We start from the raw sequence: 24760 nt of genomic DNA, 5'->3' as shown, positions 1-24760 counted from the left end.
GCCGGCTTCTTTGACTCTGGGGCTTGTCAGATTTGTGTGGGTGAATAGGGGTACAAACTAGAGTTGCTTGCTAGGGTTTCTAAAGAAAACTCTGTGGTATTTTTCCCAGAAGGTTGCCAATCTCCAGCTGGTGCCTGGGGATCTCCCACGATTACATCCAGTCGCCAGACAACAGAGATCAGCTACCACGGAGAAAATCGCTACGTTGGTGATATACCTGATAGCATTATACCCCACTCCGATCTCTTTCCCCCAAACCCAGCACTCCCCAGCCCCCCCTCCCCCAATCTCCAGGAGTTTCCCAAACTGGAATGGTGCACTGGGTCACAAAATTGCTCCATGCAGCCCCAGTCCCATATTTCACATATATTTGCAGAAGCAACCGCAGACTGACAGGTGTGATTTCTTAGTAGCCACTTTCCACGATAAAGCAACAGGGCAGCTGCAGGTAGAATTTCTTCAGTGTTCATAATTGCATTGTGTAAATCAGATCTTTCTGACCCACTGAATCCTGTGTACAATCTCTCTAGGCAGTGACAGATACAAGATGCAAGCCTGATGGATTCTAACATGTTAGTATGAGCCAAATTAACAGGATCCACCCCATAGTCATTCTGCAAAGATTTTTGCAAGCCTTTAGCACCTTTCTCTTTATAATGTTCTCCTAAAATTACTAGTTTCTACCACATTATGAATCAACTCAATCATAGATCCCATTCAAACAATGTTGAAAAGAGGGGGCTGAAAAAGAACAACTAAAATTACCGCCGATATCATGCAAACACATCTGAACCAAATTTGTACTACCTGGGAACCTGGGTCCATTGCTGGAAATACAGGATGTAGTCTGATCCAGTCTAAGGCAGTTATATTAAGGCTGCTATGGATGAAGATACAAACAATCCCTCCCCAAGATTTAAAAACAGACTATATAAAACTGGGGAAACATTTCCAATAGCCCTGTCAATAATTTATTGCACTAAAATTGGAGGGGGGGAGGTATCAAAGACTTATCAAAAGATCTACATTGAACAGATTCTTGAGGGAATTATAGAAATCTTTAAAACAGCCTGAAAAAATAAATCCTCAGTTTCTTGAATACGTTTCTTACAGAAATGATGGACCATGATGAGGAGAGATCCAATCAAATGTTGAATGCTGCAGTCAGAAATGCCTTGTATATAGGAACACCTTGGACAGATTTAGTGCAGTCCATTATTCATCCAAAAGACTGACAAGTTATGGGGATATTAATTGCATAGTTCTTCCAGTTTGCGTCCCATGGAATAAATTTGCAGAGAATGCTGTGGTAGATGCATATCTTCTGATCTTTTTGGCAAAAAAAACACCTTTTTAAAAATGTTATTTTGATTCAAGACAAATGATACATCTTTCTCTGAAGTCCAAGGTATTTTTTTTAATAAAACAAGTGTATATACAAAATATTACCATGTTTCCTCCCAGTTGCAGCAGCTAACTGATGTTTTGAATTACCAAAATTGAAAACGTTCTCTCCTTCAAGGAAAATGAAGAGCGCTGTGCTGGCAACCAGAGTGGTGGCTGGCCCTTACTTAAGAAACAAAACAAAAACAAAAACAAAAGAGGAGGAGCACTCAAAGTGCTGATCACAAGTCTTCTTCTCTTATCTTCTCAAACACACAGCCGTCCTCATTGGGTCTACCCGCCAGCCTTTTCCTCGGCATAAAACCAGCATGACATATCTGTGCAGAACCAAAACATATGGGGGATGATAAATATACCAACAGAACAAAAATGCTAAGGAAGAACAACTAAAATCACCGCCGAGATCATGCAAGCACATCTGAACCAAATCTGTGCAGGGAGCAGAAAAGAGAAGATTTTACAAAGCCAACAAAGAAGCTGATTTTCAGGCAGTTCAGCTCTACAAACACCATGACCAAAATAGAACAGTAAGTAGATGGTGTCTTTGCAAGAAGCTGCATCTTACCGGGGGAGTTACCAGTGCTAATATCTTGCTAATGTTTTGTATTGTTGCAGCCTATGGCCATACACAAGACATTCAACTACCAACGCTAATGCTTACATAACATTTTAAAACTGCCTATCATAAAGTGCTTCAACTACGGAACTTACAGTGCAGCCCTAAGCAGACTAACACCCTTCTAACTCCATTGAACACAATGGCCTTCTGTTGGGGTGTGCCATCAATTCACAGCTGACTTATGGCAACCCTGTAGGGTTTTCAAGGCAAGAGATGTTCAGAGATGGTTTGCCATTGCCTGCCTCCATGTCATGACCCAGGTATTTCATGTAAATACTAGCTGGAACTTTTAATCTCTGCCAAGATTGGGCTAGCCTAGATCAATGGCCTTAGAAGGATATAAATCTATTTAGGATTGCACTGCTAGCGGTCGTAAAAAGCCCTGCATAATACAGGTCTGGATTATTATTGTTACGTTGCAAATTAAGCAGAGTATCGTGGCTTGCCCAAGGAAGTGGGTAGGGGCAAGACTTGAATGTGGGGCTTCCTGGCTCTCTGCTGAACCACTAAACTACATTGTGTCTCTCAAGTCCATCCTAATGCCTGGCAGTAGCATTCCCATAAGACTTCATTAGAACAGTTCCATTGTATCAGGTAAGATTACCACACTGGCTCAGAGCTGCCAATCAAGCCCTTAAAATTTAATTAATTAATTAACTAGTTATTGGGCTTATATACTCCCGCCCCCCAGGCCAGCCGACTCGGGGCGGTTCACAACAATAAAAATACAATTAAAACTGAACCAAAAAAAGCAACCAACCCCAACCAAACCTCCCTCCCTGCCACGCAATGGCTGGAAACGCCACCTACCATCAAAGGTGGGATGGTTTGAGGGGAAAGCCCGATCGATGTTCCGCCACCCAGCCTCAACCAAATGCCTGGTGGAAGAGCTCCATCTTGCAGGCCCTGTGGAACTGCAAGAGCTCTGACAGGGCCCTCAGCTCTTCGGGGAGTTCATTCCACCAGGCCGGGGCCAGGACTGAAAAGGCCCTGGCCCTGGTGGTGGCCAAGCAGACCTACCAGGTAAATCGTCAATCAACAACAATCTTCTTTCCTACCCTCATCTCACACCCCCTTTCTCTCTACCCTGTACATGCGGTTTTATTCACAAACCTGGCTCGCATGAATGCTTTGCTTCTTAGCGTCACCTGGATCAGACAACCCAATCTGCCAAAAGAGATTGTTAAATATAAAAATCACTTCTGTGCCAACAAGGTCAAATGGAAATAGATGGGAAACCAACATGGAGGTTGTCGAAACTTCACGTTTTTAAAAATTTGTACCCTGCTTTTCTCCCCAGTAAAGACCCCCCAAAAGCTGATCACATTGGTCTCCCTTCCTGCACTCGATCCTCACTGACCACCTTGCAAGGAAGGTTCAGCTGAGACTGACCCAAAGTCCTCCAGTGAGCATCCCATGACAGAGCGGGGATTAGAATCAGGTTCAAAAGCAGGGGCATGAATCGGATTCTCCCAGCTCCAAGTCAGACACTCTAACCCAGGGGTAGTCAAACTGCGGCCCTCCAGATGTCCATGGACTACAATTCCCATGAGCCCCTGCCAGAGAACACTGCCCCTGCTCTAACCCCTATGCGACACCTACGCTATGGTATGACCAACGTGGCACTGCCTTCTCCTTCACTTCCACTGACGCTAAGCATTTTTGTTAGCAGTTTCTTATTTCACTTACCTCCCTCCTGCTCCTCCATGATAACCCAACATGACACTTCATTGCTTTCTCACCCATTTTATCCTCACAGCAATCTGGAAGGTGGGCTAGGCTGAGAATGTGTGACCGGCCCAGCGAGCTCCCAGGGCAGAGTGGGGACTTGAACCCGGGTCTCCCAGATCCCCACCAGTATATCACACTGTTAGATCTATCCCAGTGTTTTGAAGCACTGGGTTTGGCAAACTTTTATTTTCTGCCTTGTAAACAGAGTAAGTTATACTATGAAGCTAGACTCTGTGGATAGCAGACGAGGGGTCGATTTAACTGCTGCCAACACACGATTGTTGAAACGATAGTTATTAGTTTTAACTAAAAAAGAAATAAAAAAGAAAGTGGCATTCTGGAAAGAGAGGGTGGGTCTAGGGCTGTTGGTAAAACAGATTTGGATCTGGATGGGAAAGAACATGTTGGGTGACCTCCAGCACGCAACTGGTTTGAATTATCAAAGCCAAATGGAACTTACCTGTAAGTATGTTTGCGTAAGACTGCAGCCAGAACACTGACAAGGACTTACAAGAAGCAAGCCTCGCTCGACTCCCTGATCCCCAAGGCAGTCAGCTCTTTGTTGGCATGAAACAATAGGATTCAGTGGCACAAACTAGGTGGATCATCATCTCCTGAGGGTGGGAGCTGCACAACTAATCAACAGCCCGTGGTCAGCCAAGCAGGACCATCAAGACAAGCTTTGCTTACCATTCCTTGATCCCTTTTGGTTGTCGCCAGCTGCTCCATTATCATCTTTTTAAGGCAACTACTTAGGAGAAATGCCTAAAAATGAGAGAAAAATTTCTTCAGGAGAACCGAACTCTAGCCTGGAGATCAGTTGGAACTTCAGGAAATCTCCAGGTCCCACCTCTAGGATGCCGATCCTAGATTTCCTCCAACCTTGCTGTGATTTTGTCTAAACAGTGATGTTTAGTTGGCTCTGGGAGGCATCACCGATGATTATCTGCTGTACAATTGTGCAGGACAATAAGGCTGCAGAAGCCCAGATGGAATGAATGCACACAGTTATACAGCAGTGATGCCTGGGGGAGGGGAGGGGGGAGTTTCTTTTGTGACCCAAATCCTGGATGGATGGATGGATGGATGGATGGATGGATGGATGGATGGATCTTCCTGTATTCTAAACAGAAAAGGAAAACGGGGAAAACTCACCACTCACATTTAGCATGCAAGAGGCTTCAAATTCTGGCTTCAACCACCAGAGTTAAAAAGGATCTCCAATGCGAGAACCAGGGAAGTCCCCTTTCAGAGGCAATGTTAAACTGCTGTCAGTGCAGGGATACTTGTTCCTGTGGCTTGTCTCATTGCAAGTCACTTTTATGTAGCCAAACAAGCCAAACAATAATGTTTTCAAACAACAGCTTCTCAAACAAGAGCACTTTCTTCCAACAGCCACCAATCCCACAAGAAGTCACTATCTGTACCTAGATAACATTGTTAGCAGGTGCAGAGTTTATGCTTTGCTAAGAATGAAGAAATGCTCTCCTTCAAAGGAAGGAGCATTTCAGCTCTTAAAAGCATCTCTACTAGGACAGCAGAGGTTACTGGGTCAAGAGAGATTGTGGGACATGCAGCATCTGAAAGCTGAATTACAGCTGTGCAGAGCCCTGATCTGGATTGGGACCAAATGGAAATGAGAAGTGGAATTTAACCCTTCTTTCCCAAGCTCACTTCCATGAATGATGGTGTTATCCGTTGAGTCGTGTCCGACTCTTGGCAAAAGTGATATTAGTACTTATGAATTTCCTGCATTCTGCAGGGATTGGACTAGATGGCCCTAGAGGTCCCTCCCAAACAGGAGAATGAGGTGGAAGGAGCTGTAATGGTATAGAGAGGTGATCAGTTTTAGTTAAGGAAATCTTGCTGGGAAGGGTTAAACACTTCTCTCCTCTCTCCACGTAGTCAGGAGGCCTCCTGAAGCTATAATTCAGTTACAACAGTTGCTAGGCAAATCCATTACAGATCCCCCAGTTTTCTGTCCATTTTTACACCCAACACTTGAAGATGATTAGCAACTGCCTCTTAAGAAGCATTACATGTAAGCACATGCATTAGAGGCCAGCGCTGTGTAAGTGCAGGAAAAACGGAGACATTGCAGACAGTATCGGAACATGGTCTGCAGCGTTCCCACTTGATTCCCGTCCCCAGATTCAAAATGTGGGCACACACTAGTTTTGAACCCTACCCCTAGAATAAGGCGACCAGATTGTCCCACTTTTGGAGGGACATCTGGGGACACCTGGAAAATTGTACTTATGCTGCAAGTATAATATATATATATTACAATACTATTTTTGCGTTCTATACGTTCTATGAAAAATTTTGTTGCTCCATATAGATCAAATTTTTAATCAAGAGCCACCCCCCTCCAGTCAATGGTGTCCCGCATTACCAATGTTAAAATCTGGTCACCTTGTCCTAGAATGGGGAAGACTGAAAGAAGTGAGGAAATGGTTACGAATTGCACTGTGGCTGCTTCTCTACTCCCTTGTTAGTTAAGGTTTTTTTTTAAAGTTTCAGGCTCCAAGATACACATTTGCACTTAACACAGCATAGCCAGCCTTTCTGACTCCTTTATTTCAACACACCAGGACCAACCTGCTTTGTGTTAAAGACAATCCATCTCCAGGTGTCAGAATCGTCGTACTCAAACCTGAGCTCCAAGACCTGGTCAAGCCCTTGGCCTGACAGAGATCCCTGAGCAGTTAAAAGAAAACGAGATCAGACTGCAGTGCAAGACTAATTCAAAGATGGAGTTCACTTAGCACTATTTTAAAATGAAGAAGTCAAGAAAACCTGCACAATGTTACTGTATTTTGTTGCACAGAATCCAGTGGTCTAGTAAATAATCTGGTTGCCCGGAGCAGCCAGCCACCAGGTTTTAGCAAATGGAAAGAGAAACAGCCTTCTTACAAGGCATTAGAGCAGTGGTTCTCAACCTGGGGGTCAAATGAATCTTTCACAGGGGTCGCAGCAGGGCAAGCAGTTTGGATGGGGGGGGGGCATCCACACAACAGCCTTGCAGGGTAGATTGAGATAGAGCATTCATCTGTCTGGAGCAGCGGAAAAGAGCGAGATCGGCATGGTGGGACAAGAGGTAGAACTGAACTGAGAAACCCCGGGGGGGGGGGAACAGTTTATATACAAGCCTGAACAATGGATCTTCATGCCATTGGTCAGTTTCAGTTTAATTCCTGTGAAAGAACCCTTGGATAATTTTATCGTTGGGGGTCACCACCACATGAGGATCTGTATTAAAGGGTTGCGGCATTAGGGAGGTTGAGAACCACTGCATTAGAATAACAAAAAGGGGCATTTTGAACTATTCACTCCTTTAGCAATATCCATTTTGGACTTCCAGTGGATGGAATCTGCTCAATTCCCTGTGCCCCCTATAAGGTCTTTCAGTCCTTCTTTCAATAATCTTGCTACCCTATATTGTCCCACAACTTCTCATCTGACTGCTCAAGCCTGACCCTTTGGAGCCTGGTCAATAAATACATGAAATTATATCAGCAGTGGCTGATTTTGTTGACAACTGAGCCGTATCAAGACCACAGGAAGAAACTACACTATTCTATTGTGCTCTGTCGGTGATTGTTCTGTAACCTTTCACAATTAAAGAGCTGAATGACTTTGAAATTGGAAGCTAGGGGTCAACAAGGAGACAGTATAAGAAGTCCTTACTTGTATAACAAACTGTACTACGCAACATTACCAACAGCTGACATGCTGATTAATAATCCATAAAGTTTCTGCAACCTAAACACAGGAGTTCCTTATTAATATAATAAGCACCATCAAGTCACAACCAACTTATGGTGGCCCCCGCATGGTTAGATGAGCAAAGGTGGGTTGTATTCACCTTGCTCTGCATAACCATTTTGGCCTTTCTTGGTGGTCTCCCATCCGAATGAACCATGGCCAACTCCACTTTGCTTCTGACCTCTGACAAGCTCAGGCTAGGGTCGGCTATTCAGGCTACAGGGTCTCCCAATCAGTAATAGGCATTCACAGGAGCAGCCAGCATAAATGCTTTAATGCACTGGCATAAATATGCGCATGGTTCACCTTGGATTCATGGCAACTGTTCCCTTTATGAACATACGAAGCTGCCTTACACCGAATCAGACCACTGATCCATCCAAGTCTGTACTGTTTACTCAGACTGGCAGTGGCTCTTCAGAGTCTCAGGCTAAGGTTTTTCATAATCTGTGGCATAGTCCTTTTAGCTAGAGATGTCGGGGATTGAACCTGGGACCTTGTGCATGCTAAGCAGACACTCAACCACTGAGCCACGACCGTTCCTTTTCTATAAAGCATCCCTAAGTAACCCTTTAGTCCCATAAAATCATTGCCTGTCATGGCCTTCATGTGCTGGTAATTCTAGCTTCCCACTTACCCCTCTAATATATATATTAACAAAATATTTCTCAAAAAGCTGTATTTGATTCCATACGGAGTCACATTTGGCAGCACAGCCATGAGCTGCAGACCATAAACTGCCATCTTTTGGGGGTGTTTGTTTCTGTGGCCTAACAGGGATGGAAAGCAGGTATTAAGCATAGCACTAGGCAGGCTAAGGAGGAGTGCCAGTTTGACTTTATGACCCAGCCAAGCCTGAGCTCTTCCGATCCCAACCAAGTCCAGTGAATGGGCCCCTTGTGGCCACAGATGAGTGCCATTGGTTTGTAGCAGATATACTTCACATAGTAACCTTTCAATCAACACCTGTCTTTGTTGGAGAAGGTTGCTTGTAGGGCCCAGCACAGGATCAACATGGGCTAGCCAGGCTACACGACTTTCTTCTCAGTCAAACAGCAAAAATACCTGGGAGCACTGACTCCCAAAGCCTTATTCTCTGAAAATCTTGTTGGTCTCTACTGGTCCTACTGCAGACCAACATGGCTACCCACTGAAACTACCTTCATGGGAAAAATTCATCTGCCTTTCTCTACGACAGTTTTGAATTATTTGTGGGATATTAAGCCAACTTAGGAATGCAGGAGGACAAGACTTCTGTGATGGAGTGTTCAGAGTGTCTCTGGGAGTGTTCAGAGTACTTTCCAATGAGGACAGGCAGGCAGTATGCAAATACATAGTTTGACAGTCAATCAAATCAAAATTGGACACCATCAGTAAGAGAACATACTTACCATTTAAAAAGACAGAAAACAGAAAAACGGCCAAAAAGGGATAAAATACAAAATGCTACTATTTGTGTAGGGATGCACCTTAAAGTGTCAAGTATTGTCATTGTAATGAGAGTGTCAAGTATTGTCATTGTAACTAGCAACTCTAACCTAATTTCTAGAAACCACAGAGTTACACCCTTCTAAATCCATGAAATCCTTCTAAATCTATTCTAAACCTATGGACTTAAGGGCATAACTCTACTTCAGGTTGCACAGTTAGACCAGCAAAGAAAGAGAGCAATGAAAAACTGAACAACATTTCTACAGGAAACATGACATGCTTTATGTCTAGGGTTGCCAACAAGACTGGAGAAAACTTTCCACACATTAAGGCTCTGTTATCAGGACCGGACAAATGCATCTGAAGTTCTTTGTGACACAGAAGTGAAGAATAGCTCCCAGTAAACCAACATCCCATTAAGCCTCTGTTCAAGAGACAAAGCATTTTTCTGCAGTCAGTTGGCAACCTATTCAACCTTTCAAAAATGTTTCACTTTATATTCCAGAAGTCCTCTATAAAAGCCATTTCCACCTATATACACTGTGTGTGCTGGGTCACCCCATCGAAAAATCACCCGTACGCATGTTGCTTGCTGCATAAACACAGGGTGGGAAAACACAGCCAAACAGCAGCTTCCTGGCTACAGACCTGCTGCTGCACAAAGGAAAGCTTCCTCCACAGAAGAAACCTCTGGACATAGGGATTCTCCAATACATAGCATGTTAGGGAAGAAAAAGGAGTAAAAATCAAAACAATCAAACAACGCTGATGTTAAAGATGCAAAATCTCTCTCAAGGTACTTACTACGAGCGTGACTTGCCAGCACCTCACCCTGTTGATCTTGAAGTTGACCTCTTTGGTCTGGTTACTAGGCAACTTTATGCAGCAGCTAATCTCATTATTCCCTACATGAATAGCAGCAGTGCAGCCTACTTCTGGATAGTCACAAGAGCAGGGGTCCAGCCGCATGTATCCGTAGTGCTTCACCTCCTGAATCAGCTCTAAAAACTGTAGCAGAGAATAGGAAATCATATAGGATGTCAGTGCGTGAGACAGGATGCCAGCCTACATGCACCACTGGTCCATCAAGGATTCTTGTTCTGTTCTTAAGGCACAGCACAGAGAAAGGGGCAGGGATACCAACATGATCAGCAGGAGAACGAGAGCCTAGAATTCCACAGTTATCAGCACAGTCGGATCCAATCTATTTGGCTGCCAGTCACTGGAGGGGGGGGGGCACAGACCACACTGACACTCAGACAATGCAGGTATTCTCCTGCCAAGCATGTTGAGCTCATCAGTGCCAAATGGGAATGATTACTGTGTTCAGGAAAGCATGACTAGCAAGACTCCATTCAGCAACAATGCACATGTACAATTGTATCCTAAGGATACTTGAAAAAGAAATTCAAGCTCTCTAGAACTCATCCACTTATTCTGGAATGACATGAAAGGGAGCAATATATATAGCCTTGTTTTGACATTCCTAGATGTCCCTCAGTGTTGAAGTACTACTTCTCTAGATTACGTGCTGTCCATTCTCCACATTTTCACTAGCAATGAATCCAGCAAAATCAAAGCATGGGGCAGGCAAGAGAGAGAAAAGAGCTACACTTTACCAGAGAGATGGTCTCAGCTGCCAGAAGAGTTGGTTCTTATATGCCGCCTTCCTCTACCCGAAGGAGTCTCAAAGCGGCTTACATTTGCCTTCCCTTTCCTCTCCCCTGTGAGGTAGGAGAGGCTGAGAGAGCCCAGATATCACTGCTCAGTCAGAACAGCTCTATCAGGCCTGTAGTGAGCCCAAGGTCACCCAGCTTGTTGCATGTGGGGGAGTGCAGAATCAAACCTGGCTCACCAGATTAGAAGTCGGTGCTCCTAACCACTACACCAAGCTGGGTCTCAAACCAAGCCTGTTGACTCTTCAGAAATAAAACAGTTTAGTGACCCAGAAAGTTGCATGTATGGCCCTGGATCAAGCAGGGCTGAATTTGGTACCAGGCCTAAGGTAATTATGCTTGGACCCTGCAAACTGGAGTTCTGCCAATGAAACAACTAAACAAAACATACTCCCTGTTTACAAGCACAACATCACAAGAGCTCCAAAGGGTGGTTCTGGTTTCTCTCTTTTTAAATTTGTAATATCCAGGCTGGATTCAATATGTGGGCAATGTATCATTTAATGAGATCACCCTTAATTAAATTAGTGAATAATGCCTATAATAAAGACATGTAATCACATGAAAGATACTAGAGCCAACAGGGTTCTAATATTTCCTCTAGAGTTTAACAAAATATTTTTTAGTCTGCCTCCTTTATGACCTTTCAAAAGGCCATGTTGTGGTGAATTGAAGTGTAATGACAATTTCCGCAAAGGCTTTTTAAAAATTAAGTTTGTTTTTCCAAACTGTTCTCCTAGTTATGATGTCATTTTTAAAGTTTCTCGCAGTGGGTTTACACGTGGCACCAAATCACTTCATTTTAAATATGAATTATAACTTAGCCCAGAGTAAATTTTGATTCTTAGCATTGGTATTTACAGTGAGTTGTGCTTGAACTGAGAAAAGGAGGGACATATCCACTATTGCTGTTACACCTTAGGCAAGTTTCAAACAATTTTTGTTAAAATAACAACCCTTATGCCCTGCTTTCCCCCAGAGGGGAGTCAGATGAGTTTACAACATTGTTCTCTCCTCCTTCATCTTACGCTCACAACAACCACTCTATGGGATATTTTATGCTGGGAGACCATGACTGGCGGCCCAAGCAAGCACATTAGCAGGCAATTTGAACCTAGATCTTCCGAATCCTAGCCTGCCATGACACTACTGGGGCTGCCGGCTCTGGGTTGGGAAAAACCTGGAGGCTTTGGAGGTGTAGCCTGCAGAGTGTGGGATTTGAGGAGGGGAGGATTTCAATGGGGTATAATGCCACAGAGTCCATCTTCCAAACGGCCACCTTATCTCCAGGGGAACTGATCCCTGTGGCCTGGAGACGAACTGTGATTCTGGGGGGATCCCCAGGTCCCAACTGGAAGCCGGCATCCCTATACACTATCTTCTTGCAAAACTCAAGTCTGAGACAGGCCTTTTGGAGGCTGAAGGGTATTTTTGCATATAAGCCAGTATCTGTATTCCATTCTGAATTTTATGGCTGCCAGCCAAGACAATAAAGTAAAACCAATAACAAAATGAATGCTTACAGAAATTAAGAATGTTTGAAGGACAGTAAATTTCAATCTAAAGATACATGATGATAGTTATTTCAAAAAGCATTTCAACCACATAATTACGGACTACTGGTGTTGCCAACTGGCTAGACAAAAAAATGTCTGTTTAATAGAAATGATATTGATCTGGCGATGTATTTTTCTCTATGTCTTGAAAAGCTGCAGCTCAGCTGCTAGTTTTCTCCAGACCTATGCACTAGGTTTTACAACCAATCTTTGCCCCTTTTTGCTTCGTGTATTGTATGCTAAATAGCTCTTTAGTAGTGGAAAATTCTAACATGCAGCAGGAGCAGCCATTTTGAGGAATTTCTTGAGTACGATAACCAAACTCCAGGTGAGGGCTGGTGAGGGTTGCTAGCATGAGGCTGGCAACAAGCAGCAAACCCAGCAGTGAGAAGTTTACCCATAGGGTTTTGGTAGAATGAGCATCATCAGCATATGATGATGTCACTTCTGGTAACATTAGAAGTGATATAATCACATCACTGGAGCCAGCAATTGCCCATGTCCGCCATTCTTCTCCTCCTGTTCAATTGAACAGTGGCAGGAACAGTCAGCAGAGGGCAGATGGTCTCCTAGGCCTTGAAGTCTCTTAGAACTGCCCAGACTACAGGGATCAGTTTTCCTGGAGAAAACGGCTGCTTCAGAAAGTGAACTTGATGGCGTTATATGACTCAGAGGTCCCTCCTCTCCCTAACATCACCCTCCTCAGGTCCCCAAAATCACCTCACCCACAAATCTCCAGGAATTTCCCAACCCAGTGTTGGCCACCTTAAAATTGAAGCGGCCTCATAGTTACGGCATGAAGATCAAAATGGCGTTGTGTTATTAAAAGGATATGGGCTTTTAAAACCAGGCTTCAGTGTGACCAAAGGCACTGCTATGCAAACTAAGGAACTGTTTCGGTAAGGACAGTTTCCCAGATTATCTGTACCCTGCCACTGTTCCTTTCTTGTTGCCCATGAAAACTGAATCTGAGCTGTAAACTCTGAGCCTGCCTACACCATAAGAACAAGAAAGGGGAAGGTGTGGCCCGCAGTTTCAGGCTTTTGCTTGTCCTTCCCTAGATCAGTTCCACACCTCTCTTTTTGCCAGACCCCCATTCTAGTAGCAATAGCATAAAGGCAAGAAGTATACCAAGGTTATGTAAAGGCAAATCCACTTAGACAACAAAATCCTCATTGCAACATACAATGCAAGAAGAAACAGGGAGGAGGGTCCCTCCCTCCCCACACCCAGTATGTGTGGGAAACGAAGAGAAAAGAAGTGTTCATTCCAGCACAAGATGGGACTCTTCTAGTTCTTTTATGAAAGGCATTAAGATTGTTTGTTATTGAGGCAAGTGCAGGCGTGGCTACTCTGAAATAACTGTGGACAGTTTGGGGAGAGGGCTGGATTTCTTTTCTGAATCATGACAGATAAAATCCAGCTTCAAGAACAAAACAAATAACTTCTCCAATTGTGTATCTTATTACTCACAATATACCCTAATTACATGTGAGTTGCAGAGGGTGAAACTTTTGTTTGTTTTTAAAGAGGGCCTCCCTTTAACTTTCTAAATCTTCTCTAACTTTCTTGGAGAGAAATTTGTATCTTATGTGTTATGTTTTAAAATTTAAATTATGCCAAAATAGAAAATCTGTAGTGAGTATTTTTATTCTTACTAATCTTACCCTCTATCCTCCCCAATACTTTACACGGTTTTCAATACTTGTGCAATTGAACTAAAGGTTTCCTTAATCAAAAGTACTGATAGACAATATAGTTTATTTTATTGATAGTTGTCTGTACCTTAATACCTTCAATATGATCTCTGTTTTTACTACTAACACTTCTACAAAGTCTACAGATAGGTCAGACAACAGCAGTGGCCATTTTATTCCACATTTCAGGCATAACAGTTTTGACTGTTGGCCAGCAATTATAATTGAAGAAAAAGAAGAGTTGGTTTTTATATGCCACTTTTCTCTACCCGAAGGTCTCTCAAAGCGGCTTATCACCCTCCCTTTCCTCTCTCCATAACAGACACCCTGTGAGGGAGGTGAGGCTGAGAGAGCCCTGATATTACTGCTTGGTCAGAAAAGCCCAAGGTCACCCAAGCTGGCTGCATGTGGAGGAGTGGTGAATCAAACCCGGCTCACCAGATTAGAAGCCCGTGCTCCTAACCACTATACCAAGCCGGCTCTCGGCTTGAGTAAGTTTCTGCTTTAAAATATTTGGAAGCATGCAATCAAACCTGAATATTAGCAGACTTCGTAAGTGGTAGTACTCTTACAATATTTTTATGCACCAACATTTATCCCTGTCATGTTTATGCCTTGTAAAAATTTGCTTACTTTTATTTTGTCTGGGCCTTTTTGCTGCATCTGAAGCTTCTGCATATGTCCAGCGGCAGGTGTGATCCACTTTTTCTCCATTTCCTCTAGTGCCTTTAAATGAATATATATATTTAAAACAAGTTGGCCAACAAGTTCAATCTACATGTGATTGGTGGTTGTACATGGGGATCAGGTTCTTCCCAAACTAATATTGCAGCAAAAATAATGCTACAACACTCATCATGTATTACAGTCAAATAGAAAGGTCCAGGGACTTGCCCAATGGGAAAGCAGTACTTAAGGCGATAGGCTACCCCAATCCCTTAACTAACAGCGTGGCTCCATAGAGTTGCTAGAATTCAGCAAGATATCCAAGTGTATGTGGAAGGGAATCCATTCTTGGACAGAGATAGGAACAACAGTACAATTTGTTTCTCTTTACAGCTGCAGAGAAGCTTTACAAGCCACCTGAGACCCTGTCAGGCTCAAACCTTTTATTTAGCTACTTCATGTATATCCCACCTCCTCCCATCAGTTCCTTAGTTCCAATTTAGGCTGCAGAGAGTGACCTCCTTAAGGGCACACCTCCGTAGGGCTAACTATCTGGGGTCCGGCCTAACTATCACAGACACGTCTTTGCCTACTAAACTCTGTTGCAGACCAATTATTTCCTTGAAATAAAAAAAATGTTTGCTCTTGGAACTCACCTGTATATAAAGTAAGTTCACAGATGTTATACAGTCCATAAGAATTTTGTCAAGGGAAGGGTCCATATACCTGCCGAAGTTTGAAAGCATACGCGAAATAAAACTATTGACCCAGTGACAAATGCAAAGATAATCTTACGGAATCCGTACTAGCTAGAGAAGAAAAGTCAGTTTGAAAACAAGTTCTGCAAATAAGGAATGTATATATCCATCTCTGCAAACCTGCCTAATGTACAAAAATGTTCTCTCTGATCCACCTGACTTGCTGTTGTGGTTGCCAGGGGTGGACTGGCCATTTCACCACTGCCAGGCAGGAACAAGCAGAGCCCAAGCTCAATACCTCTAACAGGCTTGGACCATTCTCCTGCAGTACTGCCAAGTAATGAATGCCCCCAGCAGTCCGGTCTCTTATACTGTAGGGGCCATTCTTGGCTCAGTCCCTGGACCATTTAACTTCCTAGTCTGCCCCTGGTGACTCCTGTAAAAATATGATGGTTTTACAAAATTGCTCTCCAACTGAGCCTCTAAGAATGTTTGTTTGACCAGAATGGAACCGAGTCTGAACTGCTCTATGGGTTATAGTATCCGCTGTAGAAGTGAACGATACAACAAAATGGCTTAAGTACTATTGACGTTAGTATAAATGGTGTGTTGGGTTCAAAAAGCCCTCCTGCTGAGAGCCTTCCACTCTCAGTAGGAGAGAGTATTCCAGTTCAATCCATTAGCTTCAAAACTGCACAAACAGGCTTAAAAGGTATGTAAAAAAGAACCACAAGAACCCAGAAGGGAGAAAATGCTGAATTTGTCAGAATTCAAGCCATATAATAGCTGAGCCCAGAACACTGTAAAAATTTCCATCCCATTTGTCACATTTTGCATCTTGCTAATCTTAGCTTTCTGCTCACCACTTTCTGACTGCAATCTTACAAGGAGACTGTTTGACACTCTGAAGACTCACATAGGGAAGTTCAAATTCTGCCAGTTTTTTCAACACTACAGAAGGAGGGGAAAGGGGGAAGGGAGAGACACAGAATTTGTGAAATACTATTCAAGGAGATCATTTTGCATATATTAAAATGCATGTGTACCCATTGCTAAAAATTCTGCACTCAAGTAATCCACACACCGCACCCCCAAAAAGCTGAATTCTGTGCAAACTTGCTTGGTTTATTTTGCATATTTTATTTTGCAGATGTTCAGTATTCTGCGTAATCTATTGTTCTTTTATTAGTCACTTGCCAGGCACAGAAGCCTCGCTTACAATCTCTGCACATCTTGTTCATCTAGTCCTGTGGCTTCATAGACGTCAATACATACTTTCAATCTAGACTTTTTTTAAATGACAGTTGCAGTTCTTCAGAAAACTAAATCCTGAGCTTTATTAGAGCTTCTGTGAAACTGCTGCACACAAACAGCTCTAGCTGTACAATACTGCAAACCTAAGCACACTTTCCAAAAGTCAGCCCCATTCAATTCAGTGAGACTTACCATCAGATCATGAGTCTGTTTACTTTGAGGCATAAATTAGCACCTATACAGAGGGGGAGGGGAATCAACTAAGAATTCCCACCACCAGAAATAAAAGGTTCCTACAGTGAACTTCTCCAAAGGCCACATTACAGAAGGCAAACACATTTAGGATATATCATGTAACCAAAGCTTTACCTTTTTAGTCTATCTCAAATTTTACAGGAAGCTATATAGTTAAGAGGGAAAACCAAAACCTAGGCAAATATGTTACTTTTACCAAGTTTTAAATTGTTTTAATGAAGTATGCAGTTTTCTTGTTGGTACTAGTCATTTTAAGATGTGATTTTATTATTTGTATTTTATTCGGTAGCTTTCGTGGTAGTCCTTGTGTGGGCAGAAAGACAGGATATAAATTTTGTTTTTAAAAAAGTTATGACTTTTAAAAAAGAAACATGAATGAGTAGCCAGTGTTGTATACAATATATTTCTTACCAGAAAGCTCTCCGTCATTGCGATCCTGAATAAGAAATAAGCTGAAATACCCTAGCAGTTCTCTTGGTAGTTTGATCTTGTAGGACACAACCTGTGCAAGAGAGAGAGAGAGAGGGGGGGGGAAAATACTCTTCTTCCATAGACTTTGAGCTTGTTTGGACAATTCAGTTACTGCTTGTGGGATAAGCAGAAAAATTCAATAAATATTTGATATTTCCTACAAAAGTTTCAAGAGACGAAACAGGTAACTATTGACCTAACAACAAAATACTTTCTGAAGACTGTTAATGTCTTAAGTGTTAAAGTCTTGAGTTGTAAAAGGTCAGTTCTTCTGATACAGTCATCTTATTGATTCAACGGGTATGACTACACCAGTTCTTCTGCATTTGACTCTTCTTTGGCTCATAAACACTGATGTCATAGTAAACCCTCTCTTTCCCTATATCTCCCAAAGAGCATTAAGATCAAGCAGTCAAAAACTGCTTAAGGTGCCTGGCCCCAAAGAAACAAAGCTGGCCTTGACCAGGGCCATGGCCCTTTATGCCCTGGCCCCAGCCTGATGGATGTTCATCCTGGAGAGATCAGGGACCAGTGGACAGACCCAGGGCAGTCACTGGGTGTAATGATTTCTCATAGGACCCAGAGCAGAATGGCACTCACAGGTCAGCAGGGCCATTTGTGATAATGATAACTATTTAATAGGAAATACTCTTTAATCCATTCGGAAGGCTACCTACCTCCAGCACTCTTCCAGCAGTATCTGATGTCTGAATATCCACTCTCAGATGCCTCCCATCAGCAAGGTAAACATCTAGAAAGGCTTGTTGGGTTTGGATTTTAAATGTATCCTGCAGGACATGCAAAAATAAGACTGAAGTACACGCGTTTGTTCGCAGGTGATGAAAACCACTTCAGAGATTCAGGAAGGATATTAAGCAAACATGAAACCACAGACAGAGCTTTTTCAGTGGTGGCACCTTGCCTATGGAATGTCCTCTTCCCTGAGACTCACCAGGGCCAATTCTGCACCTGCTGGATAATGCACTTTCACTGTGCTTTTGCGGCTGGAACAGGAAAATCCACTTCTAAAGTGCATTGAAAGCGCATTATCCAACAAGTGCAGAATGGGCTCAGGTGCCTGTCTTTCACACATCAGGTCAAATCTTTTAACCCAGGATATGAACTAAGTGGGTTTGACCTTTTTCTGTTTTATGGTCTGCTTCTAGGTTACAGGTTCCTTTGGACTATTCAGTGTTTATGTTATTTTGCAGTTATATCCCTGGCTTGTTTTTAATATTGATAGTATCTACTCCTGATTTGATGTTATTTTTAGTAAAGAGCTGATTGCACAAACTCCTGATTCAGTCGGATAGGCAACATATTAATCTTATACAAGCCAGTTGTCACTCCACTATATTACAACTGATCAGGCTTCTAAATCCAAATATAGAAACAACTTTTAACACATTTCCCAGGCTTCACAATAACTCAAAGAGAAATCTAATCACAAAATAAATATGTTGGAGAAATGTTTACATAGGCTGTATGATTTTTGAAAAATGACATGCAACCATTTTTTTTTAATCTTATGGGTGCTGCATTTCATGAGACATGCAGTGCAACATGTGCTAATTCTGCACATGACTAAACCAGTGGTCAAACATTTCTCCATAACCAACCCTATAGGCCAGGGGTAGTCAAACTGCGGCCCTCCAGATGTCCATGGACTACAATTCCCAGAAGCCCCTGCCAGCATTCGCTGGCAGGGGCTCCTGGGAATTGTAGTCCATGGACATCTGGAGGGCCGCAGTTTGATTACCCCTGCTATAGGCTAAGGATTTGAGGAAACAACTATGGGGCAGGCTAAATGAACTGCTATCCTGGTACACATGGGGAAATTGACAAGATACAACTGAGTTTATTTCAATATCTTGGATATCCAGGTTTTATTTACATCGTGATTTGCCTGTTGTAAAGGCTTGTGATTTTGTAAGTTGCTCTGATGCTATTTTGACAGAATAGAAGTTCACAAGCAAACAAAGGTGTCGTTTTAATTCAGAGCACCGAGTATCAGGAGAGCCCTCGTTTCCACACTTTGCGTTCCCAGCCTTGCAGAGCTTTGACATGCCCACCTTCCTGCCACTCCCAAGTGGCAAAGCTATGACAGAAGACACCGAAATGGAGTTTAAAAGTTCAAGCTGCAGCATTCTAGATACAGCCCAAACTGTAGCTGTCACCATCCATACACGATAAAGAGATGCCGACTTTTTCAAGCCAACACGCTTGTTCTTCCGTGTCCTGACACAAACAAAAGCTGTTTACCTAATGCTGGTGCCCAATAATCATACCAGCTTTTGAAACAAGTTCTTACAATGTATTCTGAGAATCATTCATGGATCACGAACAGGGAGAGACCTTTTGTTACTGTGTAAGTGTATACTATATCTTGGGCCAAGGTTGCTCTGAAAAACATTAAAGACATGAGGACTGTTGAAGTCTGCAATGAAGGTTATTACTGGGCACACTCAAGGCAGATCCTCCCTGAGCTCTACATGTGATCCTTTGGATTAGTTATTTATGTTTCTTCAGTAGCCTGCCAGCTGTAAAACAGAATAATTAAAAAATAAAGATCGAAAAGTTCCTGGTGGAAAGAAAAATCTGAATGAAAGCTAATTAAAATAAATTAAAATAATTTTAAAAATCTAATTAAATAAATAAATAATAATAAATAATAAATAAAATCCTTCACGTGGTGTGTTTGGGAGAAGGAAGCAAGAGAGAGCTGCCTGGCAACAAAATCTTCAGACTGCTGCTTCGGTTGCAAAAATCCATCTGAACATTATGAGAATTAGAATATATTTATTTTTACCCCGCCATTCCCAGAGATCTCAGGGCAGCTTACAACAAGATAATGGTCTTTCTCTCTCCAGGATCAAGAGCCCAATCAAAAACATGTCAACATCAAATTTTGTGCAGTAACAGTGAAACAAGCTGATTTTATATCTGCAGGGGGAAGAGATAGCATTTCTTCTTAAAGGTGCAAGGAACCCGGAGTACTGTATAAATCAAGATAAGAGCAAAGAGACAGGCTTTACAAAGCAGCTGATTATTTTTAAAAAAGCTTACCAACTGTAATTTTCTGAAGAAACTAATGAAAACATCACTGTTTGTAACACTTTGATCACTCGACACTGAAAAGCAAAAGCACAACAGTAAGGAATTTATCTCTCCTTTTAGAAAAAATCTGCTGTATTTCCAAAAAAAGTGCGGTAGACAATATTAATCCTTTTTTGTGTGTGTGTGTGTGGGGGGAGGATTCCAAAAGGACTGGGCAACATGATGTTCTTATAAAATCTGTGATAAATGCACCTATGAAGAAACATTTGACTTCCATATAATAAAGGAAAACTTGCTTCAGATCTTAACAGGTAATATTTGAGTTGCAGGGAAGAAATTTGGGACTTCTTTATTCAGGACATTATTTGGGACTTCCTTGTTCTGTTTAGCACAAGGAAATGAAGGTGATAATTTTAGGCATGCCAAGATCTAAAACATTGAACGTTAACACTTATATCAGGTGTCGTCATAAGCTTCTCTGAAAAATAGAACCGATTTGCTGTACCATTCTGTAGGTATTGTTCTAGCTGAGCCCTCCTTTCATCTGCCATTGGTTTCGTCATTGCAAGGTAAAACTTCGGAGGAAACGGAGGGACACCTCTCCCAAAGACCCGTCTTAACTGCAAAGATAGTTAAACAAATCTAGACTGGAACGGATGTATTTTGGTGTTGGTACACGCAACACTTAGATGCCATACAAATAACAAACTGAAATAAAGACACTCATTTATGGCAACCCTGAGGAAAATTACCTGCAAGGAGATTAGTACTATCTAGGATGCCTAAGAGGCTACAGATCTCATTTGGTGTGAACACCGAAACAACAATGGAATCACTTCAGTTGGCAGCTATTTGGCCAATGGGAGTTTGGGATCACTGAAGTAGCATCAAAGATGAACGAACTATTCCATTCATCTGCATTTCTACAAATTAAATGGCAGAATTTCCCATCATTGCATTACCTTGCCAGGGACGACTACTGCCCAGTTGTTGGGACTCAAGCACTGATCTGATGTAGGAAAGCTATTGTGATGGTCTTATACAGAGTGTGGGTTGGATTCAGGCAGCTTTTTCTGTTACCGTAAAAACCCAACTGATAACAGCCCATAGGCTATTGCAAAACTGTGTGCTGTGCATAGTGCATAACATATGTTTTGCAAGAGCTCCTGTGCTATATGTTTTCAATTTTTTTTAAGTTTTTAAAATTGTACACAACAAAAGCTATATAATTTTGACATTAATGCAGATATTCAACCTTTGAAGGTCCTGTCTGTTATCAATTGGGTTTTTATGGTTCCAGTTCCAGCCCCCCCCCCCCATTTTGTTAGCTTTTTCTGTTAGCCTTGTTGTTACAGCTCCCTCCTGACCAACATGCTCTTTGTTTACACTGGTCCCATGATCCTCAGCAGAGCCCTTTGGTGGTCAAAGGAAACACATTTCTTCTTTTCATCAGTGGGAAAACTGGCTGGATTCAACCCTTCAGCCGCAATACTCAGAATGCATTTCTAGAAGAAACCCCCATTGACTAAAATAACTTCTGATTAGTCCTTCATAGGGCTACTCTCTATGTCCCACCAAGCCAACAAGTAGGTGGATAACATGGGTCACCAAGACGAGACCAGCACTACTATCATTGCTGCGGTGGTACAGCACGCAGGTCAATAATTCCCAGTACAAGCAGCTGTCACCTCCAGATGTGGTGAGGCACAAGTCTTATGTGATGTAAAAGGTAAAGTAAAGGTAAAGGTATCCCCTGTGCAAGCACCGAGTCATGTCTGACCCTTGGGGTGACGCCCTCTAGCGTTTTCATGGCAGACTCAATACGGGGTGGTTTGCCAGTGCCTTCCCCAGTCATTACCGTTTACCCCCCAGCAGCAAGCTGGGTACTCATTTTACCGACCTCGGAAGGATGGAAGGCTGAGTCAACCTTGAGCCGGCTGCTGGGATTGAACTCCCAGCCTTATGGGCAAAGCTTTCAGACGGCTGCCTTACCACTCTGCGCCACAAGAGGCTCTTCTATGTGATGTAGAAATGGGCAAAAATGTTAAGTGGAGCAGAATTGAGAAACACAGCTAAGCAAAACGACTCTTCTTCAGAGTGAAAACACAGTGAAAACACAGCTGGAGGTAGAAAGTACTGTCAAGTCACAGCAAATTTATAGCAACCCCATTAGGAAAAAAATGTATGTAGTTAGTTTGTTACTCATAGACAGGCAAAAGTCTCCTGTTCTAAAATACGTGAATATTTACAGCCTTTCATCCAACTTAAATTGGGAAGGCATATTTGTTGCTAGAATGTTTATGGGACCCCCACACCTAACCAATGAGCATTACAGAATGTGTTATTTCCGCATAAAATATATATCTTCCAAAAGGTCCTGACAGTAACTGAGAAGGGTCAGAAGATAATTACAAGGAGATAATTAGCGGAAGGAGGGAAAAAGGTAATGAACCGGAACGTCTTACCTGTTCATTCCACTGGTGCAACTGACTGTAACGCACTCTGCAGAACAGAAAGCCTTCCAAATACACAGAGTACAGCTGAAAATACACAGGACTCCAAATTACATCCTCTTAGGGGAGTTTTAGAAACTTGTCAGTTTCTGCTACCTGTACTTATTCCTTCCCTCTCTATAATTCTTCTCCTGCAGATCTGGCAAATTCTAACACAGGGGCATCCTCCTGCCCTCTTCTCCAACAGAATCATCCCTTCTGCAGGACATGCAGTCACCCCTTCACAGTCCCTGTCACACAAGTCTACAGCCTCACATTCATCTTTCCCAGCTCAGTTCCCTCCATGTCACCCAAGAACAGCAAATATCCCTTAATGTAAAGCAGGGGAAGTCAACCTGTGGCCCTCCGGATGTCCATGGACTACAATTCCCATGAGCCCCTGCCAGCATTTGCTGGCAGGGGCTCATGGGAATTGTAGTCCATGGACATCCGGAGGGCCACAGGTTGTCTGCCCCTGTTTTAAAGGATTATATGTTATTTCAGAATCGGGCAGGCCTAGGGAGCACATGCCCATTATTTCAGAAATTATAACATGCCACTTAAAAAAATTGTCACCCTTTCCCCTACAAAAACAGCCAGTGACTCTTTCCAGGCCACATGACAGGGCTCCTAAAAGCGCAGCTCAATAATATCTAATTCCCCCCATCTGCTTTTTGATGGACACTTATTCTTCCCCCCTCTAGCCAGACAACAGCCTGGAGTTGCTTTCTTCCACATCCTGCCCCAAGACTCACCTCATTCCTCACACTGATAAACACAAATAATACTCCTCACTTGCTTTACTCCAGAAACTGACTCCTTTAAGATTTCTGGACGTGACACACACATCCTTTCTCAAGGCAGGAAACCCCAGCCAGGGACCTCACTCCACCAGCATGTAGTTCCACAGTTGCCCATCCTCTTCTCACATCCCCCAGTTTTCCTTCGGGGAAGTCATAATAAGAAGGTAAGAAGAGCCCAGCTGGAGCAGACCAGTGGTCCACCCGGTCCAGCATCCTGTCTCTCCCAGCGGTCATCCAATTCCCCGGCAGGACCAATAGCAGGGCACAGAGACCCAGGCCACGATAAAGTCTACCCCAGGGGTAGTCAAACTGCGGCCCTCCAGATGTCCATAGACTACAATTCCCATGAGCCCCTGCCAGCGAATGCTGGCAGGGGCTCATGGGAATTGTAGTCCATTGACATCTGGAGGGCCAAAGTTTGACTACCCCTGGTCTACCCTTTGAAGCTCCCTCCTCAAATAAAACTGTCCTTACAAGGTCCTGACTTCACCTGGGGCCATTTAGGGGCCACAGCGGCCGCACCTCTCCCCATTCTGCCTCGCCCCCCCCTCCCTCCCTCCCCCGATGCCGAGGGATGAAGCCACCCGGCTCTTGAGGCAGATTTAAACCACCCCCCGGGACCGTTTTAGCGCGCTGGATCCCCGCGCGCCCCTGCCTCCGTCAGGCCCGCCCGCGCGGACCCTCACGCCGCCCCCCAGGCCCTTGGCTGTGCTCGGGAAGCCCCTTCACCACGTAGCGGCGCCCCAACTTCTCCAGCAGGTCCTCGGAGAGGGGGATGCTGAAATGCAGCTTCATGGTGCCTCCGCCGCCTGCTCAGCCCGGCTCGGGCGACTGGGGCCAGTGCGGGGCCAGCGGTGGCGCCCGCGAGGGGAGAAGGCACGGGGCGCGGCGCTGCCTCCTCCTCCTCCCCCCGAGGCGCGGCGGCGGCAGCCCGGTGGACGGCCCCAGGGCGCCGGGGAAAGTCTCCGCCGCGGCAGGCCGCCCCTTCATGCGCCCGGGAGAAAGCTCCGAGGCAGCTACTTCCGAGGAGACCCGCGTCTCTGGTCGCCCACTTTAAGTTAATGGGAGTTAATGTTTAATATATTTTTAAAACTTATTAAATATGTATTGGGTGATATGACCCTATATGGATGTCAGCCTACCCCCTCCCAAAACAGCCATCAGCTCCAGCCAACAGGGAAG

The 24760-nt window shown here is 43.6% G+C and overlaps 1 protein-coding gene across 4 annotated transcripts; it reads right to left on the bottom strand.

The window, feature by feature from the left end:
* Positions 1-944: 944 nt before the first annotated feature.
* On the bottom strand, positions 945-24527 carry SNX31 (sorting nexin 31). Of its 4 annotated transcripts, none has more exons than XM_077351781.1 (14): positions 24308-24522; positions 22749-22823; positions 20789-20903; positions 20293-20357; positions 17904-18014; positions 17167-17257; positions 16110-16197; positions 15205-15274; positions 14516-14608; positions 9758-9961; positions 6356-6454; positions 4445-4519; positions 3137-3190; positions 945-1721 (listed from the first exon to the last, which is right to left on the bottom strand). In XM_077351781.1, the coding sequence occupies exons 1-14, from the start codon at positions 24371-24373 to the stop codon at positions 1626-1628; spliced, it is 1302 nt and encodes a 433-aa protein (XP_077207896.1). In that variant the 5' UTR covers positions 24374-24522; the 3' UTR covers positions 945-1625. The 4 variants fall into 4 exon arrangements, 3 of the variants coding, with proteins under 3 accessions (XP_077207896.1, XP_077207897.1, XP_077207898.1); XM_077351782.1 differs by lacking the exon at positions 24308-24522 and adding an exon at positions 24053-24159; XM_077351783.1 differs by lacking the exon at positions 24308-24522 and adding an exon at positions 23531-23892.
* Positions 24528-24760: the final 233 nt, after the last annotated feature.

The sequence above is a fragment of the Paroedura picta genome, chromosome 9, assembly GCF_049243985.1.
Source record: "Paroedura picta isolate Pp20150507F chromosome 9, Ppicta_v3.0, whole genome shotgun sequence".
In the NCBI taxonomy this organism is placed as follows: Eukaryota; Metazoa; Chordata; class Lepidosauria; order Squamata; family Gekkonidae; genus Paroedura; species Paroedura picta.
This window is presented reverse-complemented; position numbering and strand designations above follow the sequence as displayed.